Raw genomic sequence first — 25909 nt, 5'->3', positions numbered from 1 at the left:
CAGTGTCACAGATTCAACATCCACCTCTTGCTTTAGAAAAAAAACTCAGAAGGACTTTCAAGTAGTTTATGTCCCTCAGAACTTTGATCGTTTGGAACAAAGTTCCGCAGTAGGACGAACACAAACGGATTAGTCTTGACTTTGGAAAGACCCACAAGGTTTTTAATTTTAATTTGTAACTGTATGTGTACGTGTGTGTGTACTGTGTGTGTGTGTGTGTATGTGTGTGTGTATATATATATATATATATATATATATATATATATATATATATATATATATATATATATACACACTTATATGACATAATCTGCTGCCATTGTTTTCATGAATTGGGAACCAAATGGAGGTGACACACAGGTGATCTGTTTTACAGTTGGCTCAATGGCAGCTCGATAAAGATAAATGTTCATATAAAGCACAACTCTGTGGTCATGAGTCTGCAAAGTTTCGTTTTTAGGGCCTTAATATTCTCGGACAGGATTCAAGTGATCTAAAACAGAACGCTTCACTGTAGCAAGGTGAATAAATAACCAATATTCGATGGATGTTGATATCAGTCATGCCCCCTACAGTAGCAGTCTCTCAGATCCATTATCTACACTGTTTATGGATCCGCTATGTAATAGATCTACCTCTGACTGCACGGCTCGGACGTCCCAATTCACGTCAAGCTTACTTAGTTCATCGTGCAATGACTCAAGCATACTGTGTGTGTGTGTGTGTGTGTGTGTGTTTGAAAACTCTCATGATTAGTGTTCTCAGTGACTGGCTGGCTGACGGGGTTGATTTGTCCGACAGTGCTGTGTGTCAGGCAGGCCCGGCGTCCACACCGGAGAACATGAGTGAAGGAGCGGATAATTGATAGTGACAAGGCGCTCCCAGCCTTAATTGCTGCTGGTGAATTAGATTACCTTTTCAAAGTGCCTTCATTAGCAGAGGGAGAGCCATACCAACGGTCCCCTGATTGGCCTCATATTGTTTTGCTGTGAACCTGCTCTGGCAGGGCACAAGCATGTGTGTGTGTTTTTTTTGGGATGGAAATTGCTCACTAATTTTCATGTACAGCTGTAGTTTGATGGTGTGCACATGTGTGCGTTATGCACATCCAGTGTCAATAATGTCAAGCTGCCAAAGTGACTCATTTAGCAGGAAGTGCTTCTCTGTTTCTATGGGCCTCTGACTGCTTTCACAGTTGTGAAGGGTTGGTTCACACACATTACAAACAGATTGTCTCACTGAGCTGTCTAGCCAAATAATTTTGGTTTTATTTGTTTTGAGATATTTGCCTCTCGATTTACACCTCGGTGCAGTGGGAGTGAATGGAAAATTGCAAGAGAAGGACTGAACAGCAATTCAAAAAAAAAATAAAAAGCTGGAACAACTTTCTACAGAGGAAATAGTTCCTCTAGAAACTGTTGCGTGTGAGATCTGGAGACTAAAGTGCAGTCAAAGGCAGGAGACGAGATGCTTCCGTGGCACAGCAGGTGGAGCGGGTCATCCACCAATCGCAGGGTGGGCGTCTCATTCTGTCCACGTCCCGTGCCTTGCATGGTTGCCCACTGCTGTCAGCGCATGAATGTGAATGAGTATTGTAAAGAGCTTAAGATGAAAGCACTATATAATTGCAGTCCATTTACCATCACTTAAATAGCTATTATCTTGGCGAAACAAAAACTCTACAACCAGCAAGCCGATTTAACTACAACTGTACAAGAGTCTAAGGCTGATAGCTGAAGCTGGCATGTACCTGTGTCTTTAAGAAAAGGACTGGCATGACACGAACATGAGGGAACATTTAGGGATTCACCGATACGTTAGTATAACTATATGCTCTGTTTGTATCTGGAAAACACAATGTTTCATTTAAAAATGTCAGCAACAAAGTTATTGTTAGAACTGTAATGGTATTAGTACGTACTCATAATGGTACTCTGTGTTGGCAAGTACTCAAAATGGAGTTTGAAAAAAGTACTATCGGTGCCTCCCTGCCCAAGTTATGTTTCTGCTGTAATTCATCCATTACCTGTCATTAGCTCGTCAGGCTACTTGTAACATATAAGACGGACAAAAGAAAAAAAAGGTCGATATTTCCTAATAAATTAGAAAATAGCCACCTGAGCCGGACTCGTGGGGTTCAGAACTTTAATGTGGCTCTAAGAAGATATCTGTCAAGCTATGGTGCTAAAAATGACACACTAAGCTACAAGTGAAGTCAAGGATATGGCAAGCGCTTCGTACTGGTGCCAACCTTCCCACAGACAGACAGACAGACACCACCCAGCATAGTAACTATCCGCTCACAGGATCAGGACCAAGGAGAGCGCCACAGAGTAACACAGACACTGCTTCTAAAGAGACATAATGCTATTATGTTCAAATGTGTTTATTCACAATGCTTTTTTCTCTTGTTTTTTCCAGTGAGATCAAAGGTCAAGGAGGTTAGTAGTTACAGCACCCATGGGGCTGGTAGCTTCAGCAAAGACTTGAACCCTTATGACTCCAGTTGATGAGTAGTTTATGTGATCCTGCTGCCAGTAAAAATACAAACATAACACCCTAAAAGCTAGCAATTTTGTAGTAGAGAGGAGTTATCATTCCATGCAGATGTTGACATAAGCTTCTTTAAAAATAACACTTCCTGCCCAAACCCAAAAGTCCAAAACCTAAAGTCTGCCCCCTCTTCATCCTCTGCAGCAACAGTTTCAGCTCCAGCCACCCTTCCTCGTCCCATTTCCATATCCGTCTCCAGTCACTGCTCCATCACCAGCCCTCCATCACCCCCCCCCCCCCCCCCATCCCAAAAACCCAATGGCGTCCCCCGTCCCTGTCACGGGCTTCATCCCTGCCCCAGCCAGCCTGCAGCTCCCCTGCCGAGTTAAATGGAGTGTGCCGGCGTCAGGGGAGTCAGTGTGTGCTCAGTTCAGCTCAGCTCAGCTGGGCTGCCAGCGTTATAAACTTACTGTGCGATTATTGTCAGAGCGAGACTCCCCCACCCAGGAGGTCCGCGCTGATGGGTACCATGTCACCGGGTACAGCCCGGCACGGAGGGAGGGATGAGAGAGCAAACGAGGGATGGAAACGCGGGTGAGAAAAGGACACGGGCAAGGAAGAGCAGTTCTGTTGGTGGGAGTGATGCGGAGAATGGATAGAGGGAGAAAGGATAGGATAGAATAAGACGGAGGAATAAGAACAAGCAGGAGGGCAGAGAATCATCAAAGGAAGGAAAAAGCCAAGCTGAGCAAGGAAAGACTGATGTAAACCTATCTCAGCAGACAAAGACGAGGGAAGACACACAGAGAGGGAAATAAAGAGGGAAAAGCAGAAGAATAATGCACCGAGAGAAGAAAGAGAGGCAGCAGGGAAATCAACAGAGGGGGGGAAAGAGAGGGAGAGACGGGGAGGGCCGGTGGGAAAGAAAGGCAAAGAGAGAAATTAGAGAGAACATTTTCAAGCGGGTGATGTGTGCTGTGATTGTTTTCTCTCTCTCCTGCTCTCTCTCTCCCTCTCTCGATCTAAACGGTCGGGATGTGGCCTGTATCTGCCGGCAAGAAGGAACTCAATTTGGGACAATTTACTCTGCAGTCTCAGCCCTGATGCACCTCAGGGACAGAGAATAGAGAGAATGAATGTGAAGGGAGATAGAATCAGCAAGGCACACACAAACACACACACACAACGTGCGCCTTGCACACAATTGCCGCCGAGTAGATTTCACTTAGTTAGTTCTGACTCTCCCAGGCGGTCAATACGATTTCGGTTTATAAGGCTTGGAAATGAAAAGCCCAGGATAAGGTTAGATAAACTGTGTGCTATTTGATTTCGGCCCACCTCTTGCAGGAAAACCCACACAAGACAGATGGCCGGAGGGGATACGCTGATATCATGTTGTGCGATGGGTCATGTGGGTGATTAAGGCTGAATGCGTTATGGGTTTCGACCCTCGCACTGAATGTGTATTGGTCTCGCTGTAATGATGAAAACCTTTTTATGATTTTCCACGCATCTGAGTTTATGAGGGCACAATATTTTCACAAATTCTTCAATGAAAGGTGCTCAACCAAGCAAATCTTGTGTTCTGTAAACCATTCAATGGTTTTACGTCCTGACCACAACACATGTTTCTATGCCGACAGGTTGGCAGCCTGGAGGACGTGTACACCCTCAGAGACAGCAGGGGGCGCCCTGACAGAGCCACCTTTGAGAGCAGACTTTCTACAGCAGTAGGGGCAAGTATTTCAACTGTTCCATTCAATACACACCGCTAAATAAAATCCCCGTCGCACTTTAGGATCTAGAGACGGCATCCAAGCTGCAGGTTTCCCAAAAGAAGCCGCTCTGAGGTTGTTGTTTTTTTTTTTCTTGGCCTGACTCACTGTCTGTGTAACACAGCGGGAAATGGATTTGTAACTACAGCAAATCAGAGCGTTCAGCTACTTAGACGTGACTGTTTGATACATTTAACACGGCCACGTCAAGGTGAATTCACACTCTGGCATCAGTTCTGATTTTACACAGCATGTATATGCAAATGGAGGTTCATTTGGCTGGCGTTGCTGTTTTAATCAGGGTATAGTGTTGATTAGCGCGAAGGATGAAAAAAAAAACACACAAAAAAAACAACCCCAGAGCCATGTGGTGAGTAATGGCTAAAAGTTGTTTACCTTGATCGTGTAGCTTGTGTGCCTGTTCCATCCAATATCACTTCATATACCCCCCCCCCCCCACTGTTCTGCATCACCCTCGGAGCACACAATGCAGCCTGCTCACGGGGCTTTTGTTGCCAGGGAAACCATCACCCACGGAGACATCCCGTGACAGCACAGGGTGAGGGAGGAGGGACGGGAAGAAGGGTCAGGGATGCAGCTTTGGCCCCGTTCGTTCTCCGGGGTGCACCGGACCTCTGGCCCTTTCCCCAGCACGCTGCTCCTTCAGTCTCACACACACACACACACACACACACACACACACACACACACACACACACACACACACAGACAAAAAACGCACAAAGCAGCAGCACGTCAAAACGCACGGAAAAACACGCCTGCATGCACCAGAACACGCCAGCAAGAGGAAGAAATGGACAGCGAATAAAAGAAGAGTGAATATTCCCAACTTTCTGATCCAGAGTTATCATCTGAATCAGTGTGCGTGTGATTAATTGAAGTAATTTATGCACAATCTCCAGTGACTCCATGTATGGTTCATGATTTCATTAAACTGTAACTTTAATTACTTTTCTACCATCGGAACTTTCGGTGAAAATGAATTTGCGCGCCCAAAATGTCCCACATTTCGTAATGAGTCTTAAATTGAATGGATTACACAAATAATGTTTCGGGATAATGAACAATTGCATACTTAGACATTGCGTCGCCTAACAAGGCGCGGTTGCATCCTTAGAGACCATGCATTGAAGTCAGTGTGTTGGCTATGTTCTCTTAAGTGAACCTATCGTTTTTGGCTTGAAACCAATGGGAAACATTTTTATTTGGTAATTTGTTTTAGCTCAAAAACAGTCAATATTATGATGGGTATATGGAAGATATATTAATGGTGGGTTATGTGTTGCCAAACATAATTACTGTGTGTTGGCTACAGTAGCTGGCCCGCTGCCAAAGCCTCAGCTATAATCCACCCACCTCTGACCAGGCCTCTGTCTGTACTGAGCTGCGTGCTGCTTTCCACTCAGCATCGCTGTACTTTGCGTCGCACGGCAGGTGGGTAACATCACAGAGCTCGCTAATTACTGCAGCGTGCGAAGTTTAGTGAGCCGTAACGTTGCGACGGAGTTGATGTTAGTTTAAACTGCCTACTGAGGTGAAAACAGAACTAGTTAAAGCAACGTGGTTACATACCAATCCAGGTACCACGCACGAGGCGTTAAGCATGCTACTCTTCAAAGGAATTCATTTGTTCCAATGGAGGTTTGACTTACTTGTGGAGCAAAAGCATAACAAGATGGTGTTAGATGTAGTGGAATTAAACTGAATATTGTTTGTTGTCATAAGTCTCTGTGAAGTTTTGAATTTAAAATAAGTGCTGTTTGTTTAAACTTTCCCAACTGGCAAAGTAATGTTGAATTCATGTCTTTGGACCATCTGGAGAGACGTCCAGGTTGCATCCTCTGAAGCCGTAATGAAACTGTGATGTTTTTTTTTTTACATTCTCTTGTAAACATGAAAGAAAGATTGTTTTTATTTTACAACCGCAGGAGGAAGGAAGACAAAGTCAAACATTTTCTTTCCTGACTGGAAATTCTTCTATATTGCTTGAAGCAGATTTGCTGTTAAAATGATTTTGATTGTAACTTTAAAATACAGTAGGTGAACAGCAACCATGTACTGAACCTCTCATCTACTTGTATTACAATAATACAGTAATTAGAGTTAGCATGCCCCGTTGTGACGCCAACAGGGCAGAAAAAGTTAAAAAAGCTCTTCGTGAAAATGGTGATTGGAGATTATTCTCCGGTTAAGCTTTGTGGAAGGAGACTGCTTCCGAGAGCTTCTGAGAATGAAGTACAAGCGAGCAACGAGGCGGACAACTACGAGAATGGAGAGGATGAAAAGAATAAGGAAAGGCCGGTGAAATTGAGGGCTGATCTGCAAAGTGCTGAAAAGGCAGCTATTACTACGGACTCTGTGGACAGCACTTTACCACAGAGTCATAACCGTCACTTGCCATTTCATTCAGACAGCTGTCCTGCAGACCTGGAGGGGGAGTTTGGTTAGATGCATGAAATAAGACCTGTGGTTAACACATGAAGAGATTTTAAGAGAACATATTGATCTACGTTATAAAGTATGTCTGTAGATACTGCTTTTTTTTGTGTCTTAAAAAAGTCTTGCTAACAAGTGACCAGTCCAGTCACATCGACCACTCCACCTTTACAGCCACGTGGTGTTTCTCTCCTCCACGTGGTCGTGGTGGAGTTTGTTTGTAGCCTAACATCAGCTTTTTCTCTGCAATAATCCCAAATCGGAAAGAAAATGCCCATCCCAAACAATAATATGCCTCAATAAAATTAAAGTTAAATTTACTGTAATGTTTCTTAACTTATATAACGATATAATACAACATGTGTTTTGATAAAGAATAACTTTTATGCCCAGAATACAAACCTAGGTGGACAAAAAAACTGTACAGTACTTACTCTGTCCAAACTGACTGTAGTGTGTATGGCTTTGTCATGACATCAGCCTGCTTATGAAAAATGTATCCAAAAGACAAGGGCATCTGTTTTGCGAGATTGTCCATCATACTTTGAAAAAAACTATTTCCACTCAAGGTCCACTTACTCGCCTGTTCTAGAGCTTTCATCTGCATTGCAGATGAAGTTTACTCCTACACATCTTGAAACATTGCAAAATGATGTGAAGCTTCCAATATCTACAGTTCCAAGACAACAGAGAACGTAAAAGTAAAACATTTCAGTTGAACTCATAAATATGACTGTATTCCGTAACAGAGGAACAAGGAGCACCCTTCATGAATCAGTGCAATCTGCAACAGCTGCTGTAGCTCATATCAAAGGCTGAGTTAGAGCGGCCCATAGGAATGAGGCTCTGCGGCTCATATGTGGAGAGCTGGACTATAACAACATTGTTTACAGCAGGAACAGACACAGTTGTGTTTCCATCACTTCAAAGGACATTATATTGTCTTACATTTTGCCTAATCCTAACCTAAACCTAGCATTAAACTACCCTTAAACCAAGTCTTCACCCTAAAATGTAATGATTTACGTTATGGGGACTTGCATTTTGTCCCCCAAAAGAAAGGCGAGTTCCCACAATGTGACTGTGTAAACTGATTTATGTCCCAACAACATGAGTCCTACACACCAACACAGACACACACACTCAAGTGGAGGTCCATGGTGGTTTCTCAGAGGAGGTTTTGCCACCATGTAATCCCGGTCGATTCCGCCAGCAAAGCAACAATCAGCTATTGTATTCATTGCCCTGCTAATGACACAATTTGCGCTCCACACAAACACGCGAGTGCTCAGAGGCGACACACGGATAAAGCCACAAGGCGCCAGATGCACATTTACAAACCGCTCACATACATTTTGACTGAAACAGACACAAAGCCCGACATGCACTCGAGCATGATCATAAGACATGCATACAGGAATAGATCCACAGGGGCGACCGCCAGACAGGTAACGCATACACACACATGGCTGCAGTATGGCAGGAGATTATAACACCCAAGTCTCTCCGTCTCTCCGCCCGTACCTTGTTTACTTCAGGCTCCACCTCCCCCACATTGACCCTCTTCCTAACTGACCTAACTACCGTACCTCGTGCGGTTTCGTTCTCGAACACACAGACACGTCTCGGTCTGAACTCTACACTGACCTTTTACAAAATGTCTCGGATACGAACCCCCTGCCAGCTCCTGACATACACTCACTGGTCCCTGCTGGTGCTACAGACTCAATACACACATGCAGACAACCACTGTCCTGGTTATTTTTTGTTTTGTGTTCCCTGAGCTAGTCTAAGCTGCTTTATTGTTACTCGAGCAGCGACGAGGCTCTTAGCAGTGAGAGGAGTCAGACAATGGAACAAAGTCATGTAAGGAGACGCCGTTGTTTCCCGCTGAAGAAGACGTCAAGGCCGGGTCAACAAATCAACGCTACTCCACCTGTACAAAACAAGTAGCACTCATGTCATATTCACAACTTCCTTTTCCCACAATGCACTGCACTTTATAAAGAAATGACCATCAAGCGACACAACACTTGTCCGTTATATAGCAATATGGGGATGGTTCATAATATCTCACTTTACTGCCCAGCATAAAGGAAGCTTGTGAGTGTCTATCACACAGGGAATATTGACTGAGTGAACAAGAGACGCAGCCTTAGTCACTCACGTATTATTAAAAAACTTGCGTGCATGTATAAGCCCGTCAGGATAAACCAGGTTGCAAGTTTCGAAAGTCTGTTCTGGTTCTCTGATCTCAGGAGAGTAGGGTTGACTTGCATGTAGCCGTCAAACTGGGGTCTGTATCACCCACGCTATGTCCCCCTATCAGGACAGGTGTTCTTGACTAAAATCGAACTGCAAAGGGCCAAATTGTTAGACAGAAACACTGTTTTTTTAAAGACATTTTGACTTGTCATAGTAGGGAAAACACAGGTATTACAAATAACATTAAAGAGGGCTCAGTTCTATTCAAGTGTCCCAGTGAGCCATTGACGGTAAACCAGCACGCACAACACCAGCTGCCTGAAGCTGAAGCAGCCAAATATCAGCCGTTGTTGATGTTATTGGTAGCTCTTTTGCTTTGTCCTATGGCAATCGAAAAGGGTCTATGTCTTGTCTCGTGTCTCACATCAGTGGCTAACTACAGGTCAGACCTGTCCCCCATGCGTGACGTCACTTCTGAGCCTCCTTACTTTCCCCACACATGTCCTGATCTAGTAAACGGAGAGATCTATCATATTGCTTTGCTTCAAGTACGTTTTGTTTTGTTAATGATCTTAAGCAGAGATGTTGCATTGTCCAATTCGCTAACGAACCAGCCTCACGATATTTAAACTGCTTTGCTAGGATTGCAGTGTTTGGAAGCCTTGTTTAACTCTTGAGTTAATTCTGTGCAGTTCCCTTGATTATTGATCACCCTTGTTTATTTAACTTGGTTTTTGAACACCTGTTCTTTTGTTCACTGTTTGATGATCGGTCCTGAAAGCGCTTTGTGTGTGTTTGAACGTTTGTTACAGAGAAGGAGATTCAACCCCTCTGAGACTAAATGACTCACTGAAGGTATATTGTCTTCGTATTGTCATTGACTTGCCTAGATTGTGGTTATACTTGGGTACTCTCTTCAATGTACCTACTTGTAATGTTCAATTTTAAATGCAATATACTAGATTGTCATATACATTCAGCCTCCCAAAGAAAACAGGTGGTGAGCTACAAAGCATTATTTTACAGATGGTCTCTCTCTCTCCTCCACTCACCCTTCTGTCCACACAGGATAGAAAATGCATTTCCCTCAATCAATTCTCACTGCTGAAGCATTTGTGTGATCATTTTTCATTCTCTCTTTTTTTTGTTTTTGTTCTTTTTCTTTTGCCATTTTTTTTTTTTTAAGACTCCAGTCACATCCGCAATCCCGTGGCCCTATAAGGAGCTTTCACGCTTTTTGGTTTGCTTTAGATGTTTAATACCCCCTCTCTTTTGTGTCAGGGAGCCGGAGAGGCGTTAAGAAGCGCTGATAAACCCCACTTAGATCCCTTCCTGGCCCGTCACCCCGGCCTGCCGGGCCGCTTTAGCAGGGAACTGATCTGTGACGGCCTGCCACTCAAACTGAGCACTTCTGAAGGCTGACACAATGGAGTGAGCAACACACCAGAGGGCCCAGGGGCGGGCGGGTTGGTGGGGGGAGGGGAGAAGGAGGGAGGCGGAGGAGGTGGAGGAGGGAGACAAGGCCTAGGTTCCCAAAGAGAAGGCTAGAGGAGGGGCCAAAGTGTATCTCCCTCTAATCTTTGTCCTCTCTCTCCATGTATGCTATTGCTCGCTACTGTGGAGCCCACACATTTCTTTTCACTGTTCATCTTGTAGTCTGTTGCGCACACACAACCCCACCTCCTCTCTCTCGCTCTCTCGCTCTCTCTCTGTGTGTGTGGTCGGGGAAATCAGCCTGGCAGCTATAGATGAGAGATGTATGAAGAGGCAGAGAGTAGATGGGTGGGGTGGGGCGGGGGCGGGGTTTGAGGTCCGGATAGGGATCAGCGGTGCATCAGGGTCTGGGTGCTGGTTGGTCATGTGATGCGTTTACTGCTGCGTGGCATCATGGGTCCAGCAAGGGGCAGGCTTGGGCCGGACCAAGCCTCAGGAGGCCGAGCGTTGTGATTGACAGGTGGAGGGAGGAGGTGGGCTGGGTTGGAGTGCGGGGCGGGGGCGCAAGTGGCCGCTGCCATCGCCATCACTTTCCCAGGGGGCCGTGGGTGGGTAGCGAAGCCCAAAATGTCAGCGCTGATATCTGTGCAGCTCTGCTCGTATCACACGGCTGCAGCTGCCTGCCATCCACCGCATCCACTCATTCATATAGCGACATGGGAGTATTATGTGCGTGCACACACACACACACACACACACACACACACACACACACACACACACACACACACACACACACCCACACCCACACACTCTCTCTCTCTTCTAGACCCATACCTTTCTCTGTGTTTCCTCTCCACCTTCCTCAATCAATCAATTCGGTTCAATAGAGCTATATCTGTGAACACACACACACACACTTTTACTCCCTCCATCTTACTGTCGTTCTTCTCCTCCACCTCCACACATTCACATTGTGCCTCTGTCAGTTCTATCTCAGCCGTTCAATCATGTTCCACGGCTCTTTTCTTCCTCGCTGCTGGAAAACATTTTTTTCCAAATCAAGTTTATTTCTTTTTTAATCGTCCTACCTTTGTCTATATTTCACTGATTGCAAACCTTGTTCTTTCAGTCAAGCTTTTATTTTGAAAGGAGAAATGTCAGCTTCTTTTGCATTTGATGGTGAAGTTGCACCAGTGTACTTTGTATGTTTTGGGCAGCCATTGAAAGAAGTTCTGTTTGTAGAATGTGCGTTTAGTGATGTCATTGTGTGTGTGTGTGTGTGTGTGTGTGTGTGTGTGTGTGTGTGTGTGTGTGTGTGTGTGTGTGTGTGTGTGTGTGTGTGTGTGTGTGTGTGTGTGTGTGTGTGTGTGTGTGTGTGTGTGTGTGTGTGTGTGCCGCCTATATGTCACAGCTAGATGATGAATGCGCTGACAGTGGAGGGGTCAGTGTCACAGACAGTGTGGTCAATTGCCCCTCGTCCCCTGAGTCTAACCTTGAGCAACACTCCCTAAAGAGTCTCAATCTGCCATTAAGGCCCACGCCTACACACACACACACACACCTACACACACGTACACACAGACATTCCCCAGTGAGTGTGTGCCATTAGTAGCTGGCAGGGCCTGGTTTGACAGAGAGCGATTAGCTCCCTATCATGTGTATTGATCACCGGTCCTGGCTGCTCCTCCAGAGGAGGGGCTGGAGGGGTTTTACAAGGTAGTTGTTGCGCGAGCGCACACGCACACACACACACGCACACACACACACACACACACACACACACACACACACACACACACCACACTTATGCAGTCACATCCTTATAATCTGCGTGTCTTAGTTTTGTTGGATATAAATTACAAACAAATGCAATTTAATATGTTGCATTGTGCAATTCATGTTTTTCATAGAAAGGAGTGTTTTCCGAACAGTTTCTGGGCAGTATGCATTGTGGGGAAACAAATAAATTATATTAGGGTAGGCTTAATAGCTACAATGGTGCATTTATGCAGACAAAATGACAGGATAAACAAAGCACTGCAGACTACAAGTCTGGAATGCACTGGCGTCTGGGTGAAACAGTTAACGAATGACATCATTGAATCATTTTTAGAACACGCACCTTTTAATATATTGAATTTCCATCCAGTTTGGATGCCTGCATGGACAGCAACTGTGACCCAAGCCCACCAATGCATGGTGTGTGTGGAATTTATAAAAAAACCCACGTCTGATGAAAACATGTAAACATATATCACACTTGGATAATATGAATTAATATTATAACTTTGAGTTTCTTTACAAATGTTTCCATAGGTAAACTGGCAAATTAAACTTTTAAAGCATATTATGTGCATTTGAACTGGACTGTACTGAGCTGTACTGGTTGGATGATGTCACTTCTGCCCGTGATGTAAACAGTTTCAGCATTTTGACATTTACTGAATGTATTCTATGTGCAGATATTAAGTTGATTACACGTTTTAGCTGTAAGCGTTTTACTTTTTTCTGTGTGGTGCTACGGTGTATATAAAAAGTTCTATACTGTGAAGGAACACTACTGTTCAAAAGTTCATTCTTTCCTTAAATAATGACTTTTTGAACAGCGATAATTCAGACACCACATTTATTATTTACATTTTAAATCGTTTTGGCCGTTTATTCCCCCAAATTCCCGTCAATTTTGATTTTGTTTTCCAGTCCAGAAAAGCGCAAGTCATCCTCGATCATTGCATGTAGGCTCTTGATATTTTGGGGAGACGTTTATCTTTTTGCCCTCTGCAGTCTACTGAGTGGTCAGTTTGAATAGGGTTAAACTGTGATTTGTCAGTCCATAGTATGTTCAGCTGAGTCCAACACTGCTAACCCTATCCTAACCTTCTGTTTCTGTTGGGACATTTGAAGAATAGCTTTGCTAAAGCAACACACCTGTACTATCCAGCGTGCTAGAGGCATTATTGTGCGCGTGACACTGAAACAGGAACTTGTTCCTATTTGAATCTGCACACATTTTGATGTCAAGCTTCCGAATTTCTTTTACCAATCGAAAAAAAGATCTTGCTTCTCTTGTTAATAAAGCATCACCTAAAATGTGTACACTATGTCATCCAAATATTACGCTGAGCTCATCATTATTTTTTTAGTTTAATTTCATCTTGAATCAATATACCTAATGTAAACACAAATATGATTACATTTGCAGAACTGTACACATCACATCCACTTTCTGTGCTTAATATCCCACGTGTAGTGCTCTCAGCTCTAACAGCCCCCCCCCCCCTGCTCTCGTCTTCCTTGGATAGTTTAGACCAGCTCTTGTTAATTGAGTCTAATTGAAGAACATGAAGGGAATAAAGCAAGCAGGCTTTTAGGACATAAAAGACTGCAGCCGCCTCTCAGTAGTATTTATTTTCAACCTCTTCCACTCTGATTTAAGTGTAAGAGGACAATAGTGGGCTGACACTGATATGTGTGCGTTTTGTGTGCGTGTGTCCGTGATCCGCTGTTTGATTTAGTGCGCCCACCTTCACAAGGACCAGCCTCTTATCAGATCAAAGCTGCAAGCAGCGGCCTATGAAAGGAATAGTGTGTGTGTGTGTGTGTGTGTGTGTCCGTGCGTTGTAGAGGACAGAGGTGTAGGTGAGGCGGGGGTGTTTTCGTTGCTTTTAACCCAGGACAATGGGACCGCAAAGGACAGAGCGAGCGAGTACTCTTTGAACTAATGAAGAGGAAACCTTTCACTCTCCTCCATGAAGATAGCCAACTCTCCCTGTGCTGTGGATCCTCCCTCTCTTCTAGAGTAGAAACCGAATTGAACAGATATGTGTCCTTTGCTCTGCGCTTCTCACTGTTTTGCTTGTAGAGCTGTAGTACCTGAGCATAAGCCCAGGTGTGGACACTACACTTACCCAAGGGAGGTGGATGCAACAAACTGAAAGTTAAATGTCTTAACATTATAGTGACTGACCAAAGTCTGCCTTATTTCATATTTCTCTCTAAGTCAGGGGTCTCAAACTCCCGGCCCCCACATCATTTTATGTGGCCCGCGAATCCGCCAGCAAAAAAAAAAGTTTAAAAAAAAAGAAGTTTTTTTATTTTTTTTTATTTTTAAGTTCGACTAATAATAATAAAAATATCCCCATAGTCGAAATTATGAGATAGAAAGTCGAAGTTATTAGATAGAAAGTCATAACTATGATAGAAAGTCATAATTCTGAGATTGAAAGTCATAATTATGAGATTGAAAGTCAAAATTATGAGATACTTAAACACACAATCACAGAAGCAGCTCTTTGGCTGGTTACTGTACATTTGACATGGAAATGTTTTGTGAGTACATTGAAGACTACTTTAAACTGTGAATGCAGAGAGTTATTTAACAATATGTTACGAGTAGTTACATTTACAACCGGCCCTTTGCGGGCGACCATGATGCTGATGTGGCCCGGAGTGAAAATGTGTTTGAGACCCCTGATCTAAGTAATGCATTTCTGTGCTGTGATTTCCAGGTGCAGCAGGTGCAGAGGCAGCACACTCATTATAGAGACAAGCGGGTTCCTTTGACAGGACTGGACCTCAGAACCACTCACAGTAAGTTTTCTTTACCAGCTTTAAGTAATGTGTTTGCTGACCTCCAGTTGATTAAAGCCCATGAGAAATTGGTTTCAAATCCAAAGTATTTCTCTCTAACATAAATTATTCATGAATGACAAAGTTAAGGTTCAGAAATGTGCTACACCTGGACTGCGTGGGTGTGCTTTTCCATCATTTGATTGACAGTGGCCTGACAACATAATCAAACAATTTCAAAAATAATTCATTCATCAAAAACAAATTTACATTTCATCATAAAGCAAAGTGTTAAAACCTGTAAATGGAAGTACAATCATATCTTACTGAAGGACATGTCGAATAAATAGGACAAAAAATGAAATAAGTGAAATGCAATCGAGTAAAACTGCATATTAATGGTTTTTAAGTGACTTCAAAAATGTAATTAACATTTAATTGTGTATACACTTTTTTTGTTTTGATTTAACTATAGAGTAAAATTGATTGTGTGAAGGAAAAGAGTAAACAAGTGTTCTTTTACAAAAATATTTACAATTAAAATATATTTAATATGCTACGAATTGTGTTTTTTTGTGTTGAAAGAGATAGTCTGACCAAAATCTTGCAGTAAAGTTGTAGCTGTAAAATAGATGATAATAGATGTATTTCTACAAAAAGTGCAATTGACATCAACATCAGCTTTGCATGTGTTAGGGTTACGACATTATCCATTCCATTCCCTTCGTGAGACAAGTGAGAAAGAACGTGTCTAAACTGAAGATGGAGTGAATAAATCCCCATGTGTTCACTGATGTTTGTTACTTGTAGTGAATACACTTTGCTTTTCACAGGATCTGGATCTCTACAGCCAAGTGTAACATCACAAACTGTTAATATAAAAGTGTTAGAAACACACAGAGTGGAGGTGAAACCAGAAGAGCTGTTGAGGAATTCTGCTGTTAGCTGCTTAGAAAAATGTTCATGTTCTTACCAGCTAACAGCTAGTAGGAGCAGGTATACTATTATCATGTTATTGCTGTATACTTGGTAGGATTTACAAAGGAAGAGTTACTTTTCATTATTATTATTATTATAATGGGCTCCCATACCTTGTACTGGAAAAAGACACCACAACTCTTGGTGGTGTCGTTGTAGGAAGAATGCTTTTGGTTGCTTCTATTTCTGATTGTTTGTTCAGTTAGTCTGACAGAATAAATCGATAAAAGTGAGATTAACTAACTAACTAACTGAATACAAATTCTCAACTATCCATTTAAATGTCCATAAAGAAACCTATAGATGCACATTTTACACATTTGTGCAGGTATATACTTGTCCCTATACCCTGGTGCTCAGGTAATGCCATACCTGTGCCAATGAGTCATTGTACTAATGTCTCGTGATCACATTACTGTCAATAGTGTACATTCTAAACCGGCTCATCCCTGCATTTTAAACACCAATCTTTACCATTTTTGGAAATGGTTTCTATGACTTAACATTCGATATAATTCTCATATTGCTGCTCTTTTTGACCGCGGCTGATTGTTAACTAAAACCAGTGAAGACTTTGACATTAGACCTACAGCAGCAAGCAGACAATATATTCACTCCGATGATATGTTTAGCACATTTGATTGTTTGTGTGTCCAGAGACATACTTGGGTTGTTTTTAAACAATGTCGGCACATAGTTTTGTTCTTCTCCACCTTCTTGTTGCTGTACCTTACTGAAAATGGTGCGCCAAGACAATGGGCCTCATGAAAGAACCACTTGTACGAACAAATTGGTTGCGGCATTCACCAATTTTCCCATATTTAGAATTTTCTCTTGGTACAGAAACAATTTACGGGTTGTCCAAACCTGTCTTGTATATATATAAATTAAACTTCATAATGGTATTTGTTATCCTGTTTGACTCTGCAAATTGAATTATCGGCCAATATAATTCTAAATGCATTTAATAAACAACATCAAAATTCATTTAAATTGGCTATCGATAAACAATATCTACAATATCAGTACGAACAGATCAACTGTAAAAACAGCTCTAACCCCCCTCCCGTTGCAGACATTATTCTCATGGACTCATTTCTTTATTTCAGCCACAGTACGGCCCTCAGGTGACACGGCGTTAACAGCAGGTCCCTGAATTCTGCTGCTGATGCTGTTAAAGAATTATAGACTTTCCTTTAAGGATCTCCGAAAGCAGGACTTAAATACAGGGCACATAGGGCAGGACGCGTAGCCTTATATGGCATTACTGGGGCGTTAATTATGTTTATTCACAATTCTCTTGAACGCAGGCTCATTTACTCACAGGGGCCATTCATCATGTTTACGCTGGTCATTTACACACACTGATCTGGAGCGAGGAGCATTTGCTGAATCTGACGTGGCACGAAAAAAAAGCAAGAGAAAGTTTATATGAAAAGATATCAGAGATTTGCATATATGCGTATTGGCCATACTGACATCACTCTGTATATGAGTTATACATCTGGCGACTCATGCATATAATCTACGTTGTAAACATGCTAAGACCTAGACCTAATTAAAGTGTAGAAGGCTAATGTGAAAGCAATTACTTGATTCCTGAGTCATGAACCGCAGAAAGTTGCAAACCGAATGAAATGGATCAATACATGTTCCATTTCACACCTAATTAATACTAATCATTTAAATATATTCATGCATCTTTGTGTGCAATGTTGTATTGCAGACATTTCCAAAATGTGGGATTCCCATCACCAACTAGTACAATATTAATTAATTTCGCAACTCGTACATATTATGAAACAAGCTGATTCATATCCATCATGTGTGTGAGAGAGAGGGTGAACGGCAGCGAGATGGAGTGCTGTACCGGGGTGAAAATGTGAAGAAAGCGAGAGAGAGGGAGTAGCAATGAATGTGCATGGAGTGTATGGAGAGGAAGGTGCAGGCCTTGATGAGCTGATAGCACATCAACAGGCTGCGAGCCAAGCTGTGCGGCAGTAATGGCATGTTAATGATATGCTAATGGTATGGTAATCATCCGACAGTATTCCACCTCACTGGAGAGAAGGGGAATCTGGGAGGCCGTTCACCATTGGTTGGAGACCAGGGACTTCCTGAAGTCAGAGTTCAAAACAAGAAAATAATACACACACTCACACACACATCCACACATGATGGGTCTGTGTGCTTGCAGGTTCCCAGAGGAGAGAGTCTGCATCTGACAGGCAGCCTGAGGAGAGTAAGAGTGACCAGTCCCTCACCTTCAATGACCCGGTCTGGCCCATGCAGTGGGAACTGGTGGGTGTTATTGTGTGTGTCTGTGTGTGTGTGTGTGTCTGTGTGTGTGTTTTTGTGTTCATTGGTGTTATCCGGGAGCCTCCTCTCTCTCTCTCTCCTCTCAGCTCTTGTCCTCATGGTGAAGGATGTTCCTTTGACAGGCATAAGTCAGGCAGGCTTTCATGTGTGACTGGAGAGAGAGGGAGGTACGCAGATTATGGAGGAAAGGAAAAAGAGGGGGGGGAGAGGGAGAGAGAGAGAGAGAGAGAGGTGAATGGGGTTGTCCATGTTGAACTGAGACAGATGTTGGGGATTGATGAGGCTCGGAGCAAGACAAGCTCATCCCCTAAGCAGAACCTTGTTCACGTGGTTTGGCCAAAATGTGTCTGTGCAGAACAACAGCAGTACAAAACCAGTATGTTTGGGTATGAAAACCTTATTTGTTGTAGTAAAATCGTTGCACAAAATATTCAGCAGCTGCATTTACAGGCTTTTTTTTGTATTATCCATATTCTCTATGCACAAATGAGGTCAAAGTTGTTAGACTGGGAAGATGTACCACTCCCTCCTTCATTCTTTGTCTCTTCTGTGCAGTCTCTACCAATTCTTTGAAGGATATCTTTCTCAGCTGATTACTCATTTTGTGGATGTAAACAGTAGAATTATTATCCCGAAGATTGTTTAGATAAAACAGCTTGAACATAATTCTGTTCAAATTCAGCAAATCAATGTAGACTGGGCATTTTTCTTATGTTTACCATACTTGCGCCAATACGCTACCTGATACATTGTTGTTGGTTTTTCTATTAAACCCCATTTCATGATATACAACAATGGAAATCGACAAATGAATCACCCTGTCTTTTGGGACTTAACATCTTCTCTCCTGGACACATTTGGGTTGGTACCAGCAACATATTGAAGTTTTATGCCCAGCGCTACTAATAAGAGTGCTAAGAGATCAACCGCTGTCCATCTTTACAATCGTTGGCCGACCCTGTCTTCCTCAATGCTTGTTTGAAGCATGTAATCAGACATCTTATAGAAATGTTGTATAAGGTGTGTTACATACCACTGTGTTCGGTTCACACAAAAGCTTTGTCAACTTCAATAATAGATTTAGAACACACACTCACGCACACTTACATAGCAGGGTATGAGGGTTCGGCCAGTCAACGCGGCGGATGCTCTTGACTGACATGCGAGGGAGTAATCTGACAGAGCCAGGAGGAGGAGAGGCGGGGTCAGAGATTCGCCACGGCAACAGATTGACACCTCAGCTCTCTGGGCACGATGGTGGTGAGAGCCGGGATGGGGCTCGAGACATCGAGACATAGATGGAGGAAGGGAGGAGGAGGGATGTTGAATGAAAAATCGGAAAATCTGACACACAACTTTGTCGCGCGTACTCTGTTTTGAAATCTCTCAATTATGAAACTTTGTTTATGGATCAGAGTATGATGCATGGACATTTTCAAAAGACACCAAATGGGGTTATGCAATAAAGCCAACCCTAACTATATCACTTGATTACTGAATTGAACAATGGAACAAAATAATCGTCAACTCAATAATCAAGAAAAATAATCATTTCTAAAGTTGAGTCTCTCTCTCTCTCGCTCTCTCTCTCTCTCTCTCCCTTCCTCCCCTGCTCTCGCTCTGTTGTGTTTTATCAGCCTCTGGTGGATGTGGATATTGATTGATGGTCAGTAATCTGCTCAAGGTTGGTAGCCTGCCATGACCAGACGTGTGTGTGCTAGCTAGCGTGGTGTGTATGTTTGCTACAAGCTGGTGTGTACATCGTAGGTGAGCAGTATACACAAGCATGCACACACAAGGCAAGTGGACTCCATTGTATCCTTGCTTAGGCTGAGTCCAAAGATGCTTGTTCAAAGCTGCTAAAATCCATACACCATCCTAGACATGATTCCTGTGGATTATGAACGTGTGTGTGTGTGAGAGAAAGACGAGAGAGAGAGTGAGAGTGTGTGTGTGTGTGTGTGTGTGTGTACGCTAAAGCTGAGGGGCAGCCAAGATAAAGGCAGAGAGGACAGAGGGATTGTTTTGTTATTGTTCTGTCTGCATGTGTGTCTTCTGCATATAGGAAGTGTTTGTGTTTTGTTCTCTTGTGTTGCATGAACCTTTTCTCTGTATACATATATTTATGTTGGTTTAAGCATGTGTGTGTGTGTGTGTGTGTGTGTGTGTGTGTGTGTGTATATATGTAGATGTACAGAGAGATAGGATTGGTTGTGTTCCAGTGTTTCAGAGAATGCTTATAATTCTGTTCACGATTGTGTGTGTGTGTGTGTGTGTGTGTGTGTGTGTGAAGCTTGTGTTGTTGGCTTTCACTTCATGACAGTGAGTGTATGTGTGTGAAGTGAGTCAGCATTCAAGATGCCTCACTGTGGGCTTATATCCAAGTTCACAAAGGTGTACGTTTGTTTTTCGGAACATATGTGTGTCTGTGTACCCTGTGTGTGTTTGTTTGTTTGCGTGTGTGTGCGTGCATGTTTGTGTGCGCGCGTCCAGGGTCGGTCCTCGTGCTCTGGTGGACATTAGCTTGCTAGCTGCCTCCATTCATCTGCTTTATTCTCACAAACTACAAAGCAGCACTGCTCCCTAGATGCAACCCCCCAAGCACATTCACAAATATATACGCATGGACACACAGAGGCTCTCTCTCAATATACATCTCTCTCTCTCTCATTCACACACACATACATACTTTTATAAATTACCAACAGTGGACTATCGTTCCACACCAACAAAGTGTGTACCACCTTTCTGGTCATTTAAAAAAAAACAATAAATAGTATACATATATATTTTTATAATATAAATGCTAATATACTTTTTTAGAGAAAATTGCAAAGAAGGGACTTGCAACCCCTGCCGATGTCTACCTATCAAATGAGCAACCTCCATAGCCTACATTGGAACTGTCTTTGGTGAACACATTAAATAGATACTCCAATCATCAAGACTCTAGTTACCTTTCAGAAATGTATTCAATTATAATCTTTTCAACATGTATACATCTTCCTGTGACCCACATATTCTCACTTTGACTAAGAATAAATTAATCTTCTACCTATAAATCATTAGTTATTTGGCTGCCCGCAGTATTATCCTACGCTCATTAAAAAATACAATTAGCTTGTTGGCCAGCGTCTGGTGGCTGGGTCTTGACACTTAGGGCTTGGTCGGTACTAACTAGATATATTTGGGCTTAAGTCCATGCATAGAACTGGTTCTGTAACCAGACTCCTGGAGTAGGGCTGCCCACCGTGAGAGATGCCAGGCGGGTGTAAGGATACACAAATCCTCGACTAAGCGGCACTGTATTGGAGTTTTCCCAGGGGAACTGGAGTGATGCCTCTATGCGACTGTGAGTTGCTGAGAGGAAGTCTCTGACTCCTGTTTGTGCTTCTGCACCAAACAGGAGTTTGGGGAGACCATGTATAAATACTTTTGGCTGGCCTCTAGGAAGTTCTGGCAAACCATTAAGACGACTTAGAAAGGGAAAGGGGAGGAGAACGGCGAACCCGGACTGGGAATACTGGGAAACTTTTGCCATGTGGGAGAGCGCTGTGACGAACTTTTGAACCCCACCAACAGTCCTCCATGGAGGCAGCAGAGTTTGAAGACTCATCCATATCCCCTGGCAGAGGTCGCCCTCGCTCCTCGTTGCCGAGGTGCGAGGGGTCGAGGAGATTCACCCTGAGATGCTGAAGTGTCGCATGGAGGTCGTGGTCATTGCCTATAGAGTGGCAGACCGGGCTGGTGGTTCCCATATTGAAAGAAGGTGGCGCTAAGAGTGTGCATCAATTATCGGAGTTTCCCACTACCGAGAAAGTTTATTCTTAGGTGCTGGAGAGGAGTCTCTGACCGACTGTCGAACCACAGATCCAGGAAGAGCATTCCGTATTCCGTCCCGGTCGTTTAACAGTGGACGGGCTCTTAACCTCTGGTGGTTCATGGGAGTTTGCCCTTCCAGCCTACATGTGTTTTGTGAACTTGGAGAAGACTTATGACCCTGGACAGGATTTCAAGGCACAGCCGGGGGAGGAGGGTGTCTGGTTTGTGCACCTCAGAATTGCATCTCTGCTCTTTGCAGATGATGTGGTTCTATTGATTCCATCAGACTCTGACCTTCAGCACTCACTGTGTCTTATAGAAGCCGAGTGTGAAACAGTCAGGATGAGAGTCAGTACCTACAAATCTGAGGCCAAGGTTCCCTGCTGGAAAATGGGGGATTGCGCCTTCCGGATTTGGAGTAAGTCACTGTCCCAATCGAAGGAATTAAAGTATCTCTGGGTATTGTTCACGAGTGAGGGTAAAATGGAGAGTGAGATGGATAGACGGTTTGGTTTTGCAGCATCAGCATTGATGTGAGCGTTGCACCAAACGCATTAGTGAAGAGGCAGCTGAGCCAGAAGGCAAAGCTGTTGATTTACCAGTTCATCTACGTTCCGACCCTCACCTTTGGTCATGAGCTTTGGGTAATTACCAGAAGAATGAGATAGCAGATACAAGAAACCAAAATGTATTTCCTTCGTGGTGTGATGAGCTTCCGCTTCCAGAGGGAGCTCGGAGTAGAGCTGCTGCTCCTTTGCAATGAAAGTGGCCAGCTGAGATGGTTCGGGCATCTGATTAGGATGCCTCTTGGATGCCTCTCTTTAGAGGTTTTCCGGGCATGTCCGACTGGTAAGAGGCCCCAGGGTAGACCCAAAACATGCTGGAGAGATGTGCGCCAGTTCAAGACATCACACAATTGTAATAAAAAGATTAGTTCATACCACATCCTCGTATTAATCATTATTTTGAGTGCATGCTGGAGTATGAAAATCACTCCAGGGAACTTTTGTCACACTGTACCAACAAACAGGGACTTCATTCTGCACAGTAAAAGTGTGCACCTTTTTTTCTGTAATTTACGTCAACAAACCGATTGAATTCCTATATCAGTAGATTTACAACATTGAAATAATCCTGTGCTTGGTCAGGGGAGTTTTACATTTTTAAAGGACCAGTAAAAGGCTGATGTTGGATGTGTTTTTAGTGATTAATTTAATTGAAAATAAATGATTTCATCTCTGACCGTTTATTCACGTGTGTAGCCTGTTAAATAGCATCCCTATAGTCTGAAAACTTGATGATGTGTTTGTGAAACGTTACAATCCATGCTCCAGCCTGCGGTCCCTTGTTTGCTACAATTAAAATAAATTTACTAGAGTCTCTTAGACACAATTTCAGCATGATTTAAAGCATGACCAACGGTGGACTTTCAAAATTTTCCCAGTCTGCTCATTGGTCCACTGTTTGTGAACGTGTAATGACTTAAACGTCCACTGCTGGATAGGTATGCAACTGCATGCGCACACACACACACACACACACACACACACAGACACACAGACACACACACACACACACACACAGACACACACACACACACACACCTTATCCCCGACTGAGAAGGTTTTTTTCCCCATCTTTGGAGCCTCTTGAAACACTCACTTTGAATATCAAATTGGTCGTGTGTGTGTTTGTGGGCAGCTGCTGATATATTTGATAAGACATTTTGTTCATTGCCTTTATGAGTGTGTGATTATTTGTGCGTATGTGCATCTATTGTGTTGTTTTTAATTGTATAGTTTGTTTGTATAGCTGACCATTTCAAGTTGTATGTACAGTACACTGTTAGTGTGTGATTATATCTGTATGATGGTGTTAGTCTTTTCAAGTGAATGTTATTTTTGTGGCCACCAAGGCTCATGGGAGTTGCAACAATGGCTCTTTTTTCCTGTGGAATGTGTGTGCAGATTTCTGTGCATGTGTTTGTTTGGAGGTGGGTGGATTTGTGGTTTGAGGCTCAAGGATAAAATATCTGTCTTTGTGACTTCCTCATGAACTCTCTGGGCTCCTTATGGGCACTCTGAACACACATACTGTGTTTAAGTGCAGTCATACACAAGGATGTCTCGCATAAACGTGTTAAACCTGCACTAAATATGTCCATTCATGCACACACAGGCTTTCCTGATGGGAAATGGATACTGACACTCCTTGTCATACTTTTTGATACTTGAACAATGCCCATATGAGCTGTTTTTGAAAACAAAGAAACAAAATAATTTTTCATCAGTAGAAACAGAAGTCTTTTGCCGCGGCATTCGCGTCAGCCGTGCCGCGTCAATCGTGCCCGCGCCATTCACGCCAATCATTTACTGCAGGTCTTATCAATATTCTGTCTTCATATTGGCTAAGTTTGTGTTCATGCATAGATGGCACAGTGCAGTAACGCAACATACAGTAATGTAACGTCTGTTGATTTAAGCACACGGATGTCCCTGTAATCCTATGCGGGTGTGTGTTTTTTTTGTTCCATTATCAATTATTTGGGACTACGCAACATGGCATAACAGCACAATTAGCACAATGTAGAGAAGAGGTCGGGGCAGGATGAATGTATCATAAGTAAGGCGAAAATTGAATCAGCCGGTTCAGGCAGGAGACTGGGTCAGGTGTTTGGCAGGAGCAGGAAACCGCAGTAGCATCTAGAGGAAAAGAAAGAATGTCCAATGACAGTGCTCTGCCAAACTGCTGGCTTTGCAGGCAGTGGTCTTCAACTTACTGCTTAGTCCATTTCAAGTTGTGATAATAATGTTATGTGGGTGTGTGTCTTTGTTTAGTTTGCACAGGGCGAGTACAACAGTGGGTTTGACCTGAATGTGATGCCGGTTTGGATCAACAACATCACCGGTGATGGAGTAGTGGTCAGCATCATTGATGATGGTGAGTCCAACCTTCACTGCAACACATTGCATCTCTTAAATAGGTTCACAGCTACATGATGCTTAGACTGATTATACAGATGTGTATTTTTTGGCCAAAATGAGAACATAATGCCATATTACAAATATTAACAAAACACAAAATATTTAATTGTAACAGGACTCATGCATGGGTTCTTTCTGGTTGTGTACTAGCTGGAAGCATCATTTTAAATGTACACCTATCTGCTTCATACAATAAGGGCAAGAGCAGACATCTACAATATCTGGAAAAAAACGTACCTTCGGAAATTGTATCGCAGATTTAGCTTTTGCTGTGGTGTGCGCTATTCAAATCGATTTTAGGATTGCGAAGACTCGTCAAGTTTGGTGTGATTAAGCTGAACTCAGACCCTCAGTGGAGAGGGTGATTGCTTTATTTTGGTGTCTCCCCCTCCCCCACCACCACCACCACCACCGTCATCTTCCCCTCAGTCACGCCACAATAAGAATTAATTTCTCTCTGATTGCTGGGATATCTGGCAACAAGGGAAATGAGAGAGCGGCATCTTATGGGCTCATTCATCAAGAACTAATTGAAGCCTCACTAGTCTCAAGTGCTGATAGAGCTGGGGTAGCATTGGAGTGTGCTGTTTGGGGTGTGTGTGTTAAAAGTGTTCATGTGATACTTTTGTTGCATCCGAGTGGCTCTGACTCTGCAGTGTGTGTGTGTGTGTGTGTGTGTGTGTGTGTGTGTGTGTGTGTGTGTGTGTGTGTGTGTGTGTGTGTGTGTGTGTGTGTGTGTGTGTGTGTGTGTGTGTGTGTGTGTGTGTGTGAGAAAGTGGAGAGAATGTCCTATAAACGTGCCATTATTCCAAGATGTGGCTTATTTGTGTGTGTGTGTGTGTGTGTGTTTCCTTCTTGTCCACTTGCGTC

The 25909-nt window shown here is 43.2% G+C and overlaps 1 protein-coding gene across 1 annotated transcript in view; it reads left to right on the top strand.

Annotated features, from left to right (window-relative positions):
- The window catches only part of LOC306782110 (proprotein convertase subtilisin/kexin type 4-like), a gene marked incomplete at its 3' end in the record, with an annotated part of 166964 nt that overhangs the window by 12214 nt on the left and 128841 nt on the right, over positions 1–25909 (top strand). The window contains exons 3-6 of the mRNA XM_079275303.1: positions 4137–4229; positions 14876–14957; positions 18112–18215; positions 24893–24995. Coding sequence (XP_079131429.1) covers positions 4137–4229; positions 14876–14957; positions 18112–18215; positions 24893–24995 — 382 coding nt within the window. The remainder of the gene's footprint in view (positions 1–4136; positions 4230–14875; positions 14958–18111; positions 18216–24892; positions 24996–25909) is intronic.

This window comes from Melanostigma gelatinosum (assembly GCF_949748355.1).
Source record: "Melanostigma gelatinosum genome assembly, chromosome: 9".
In the NCBI taxonomy this organism is placed as follows: Eukaryota; Metazoa; Chordata; class Actinopteri; order Perciformes; family Zoarcidae; genus Melanostigma; species Melanostigma gelatinosum.
The sequence above is the reverse complement of the archived record's forward strand: the minus strand, read 5'-3'. Positions and strand labels throughout refer to the sequence as shown.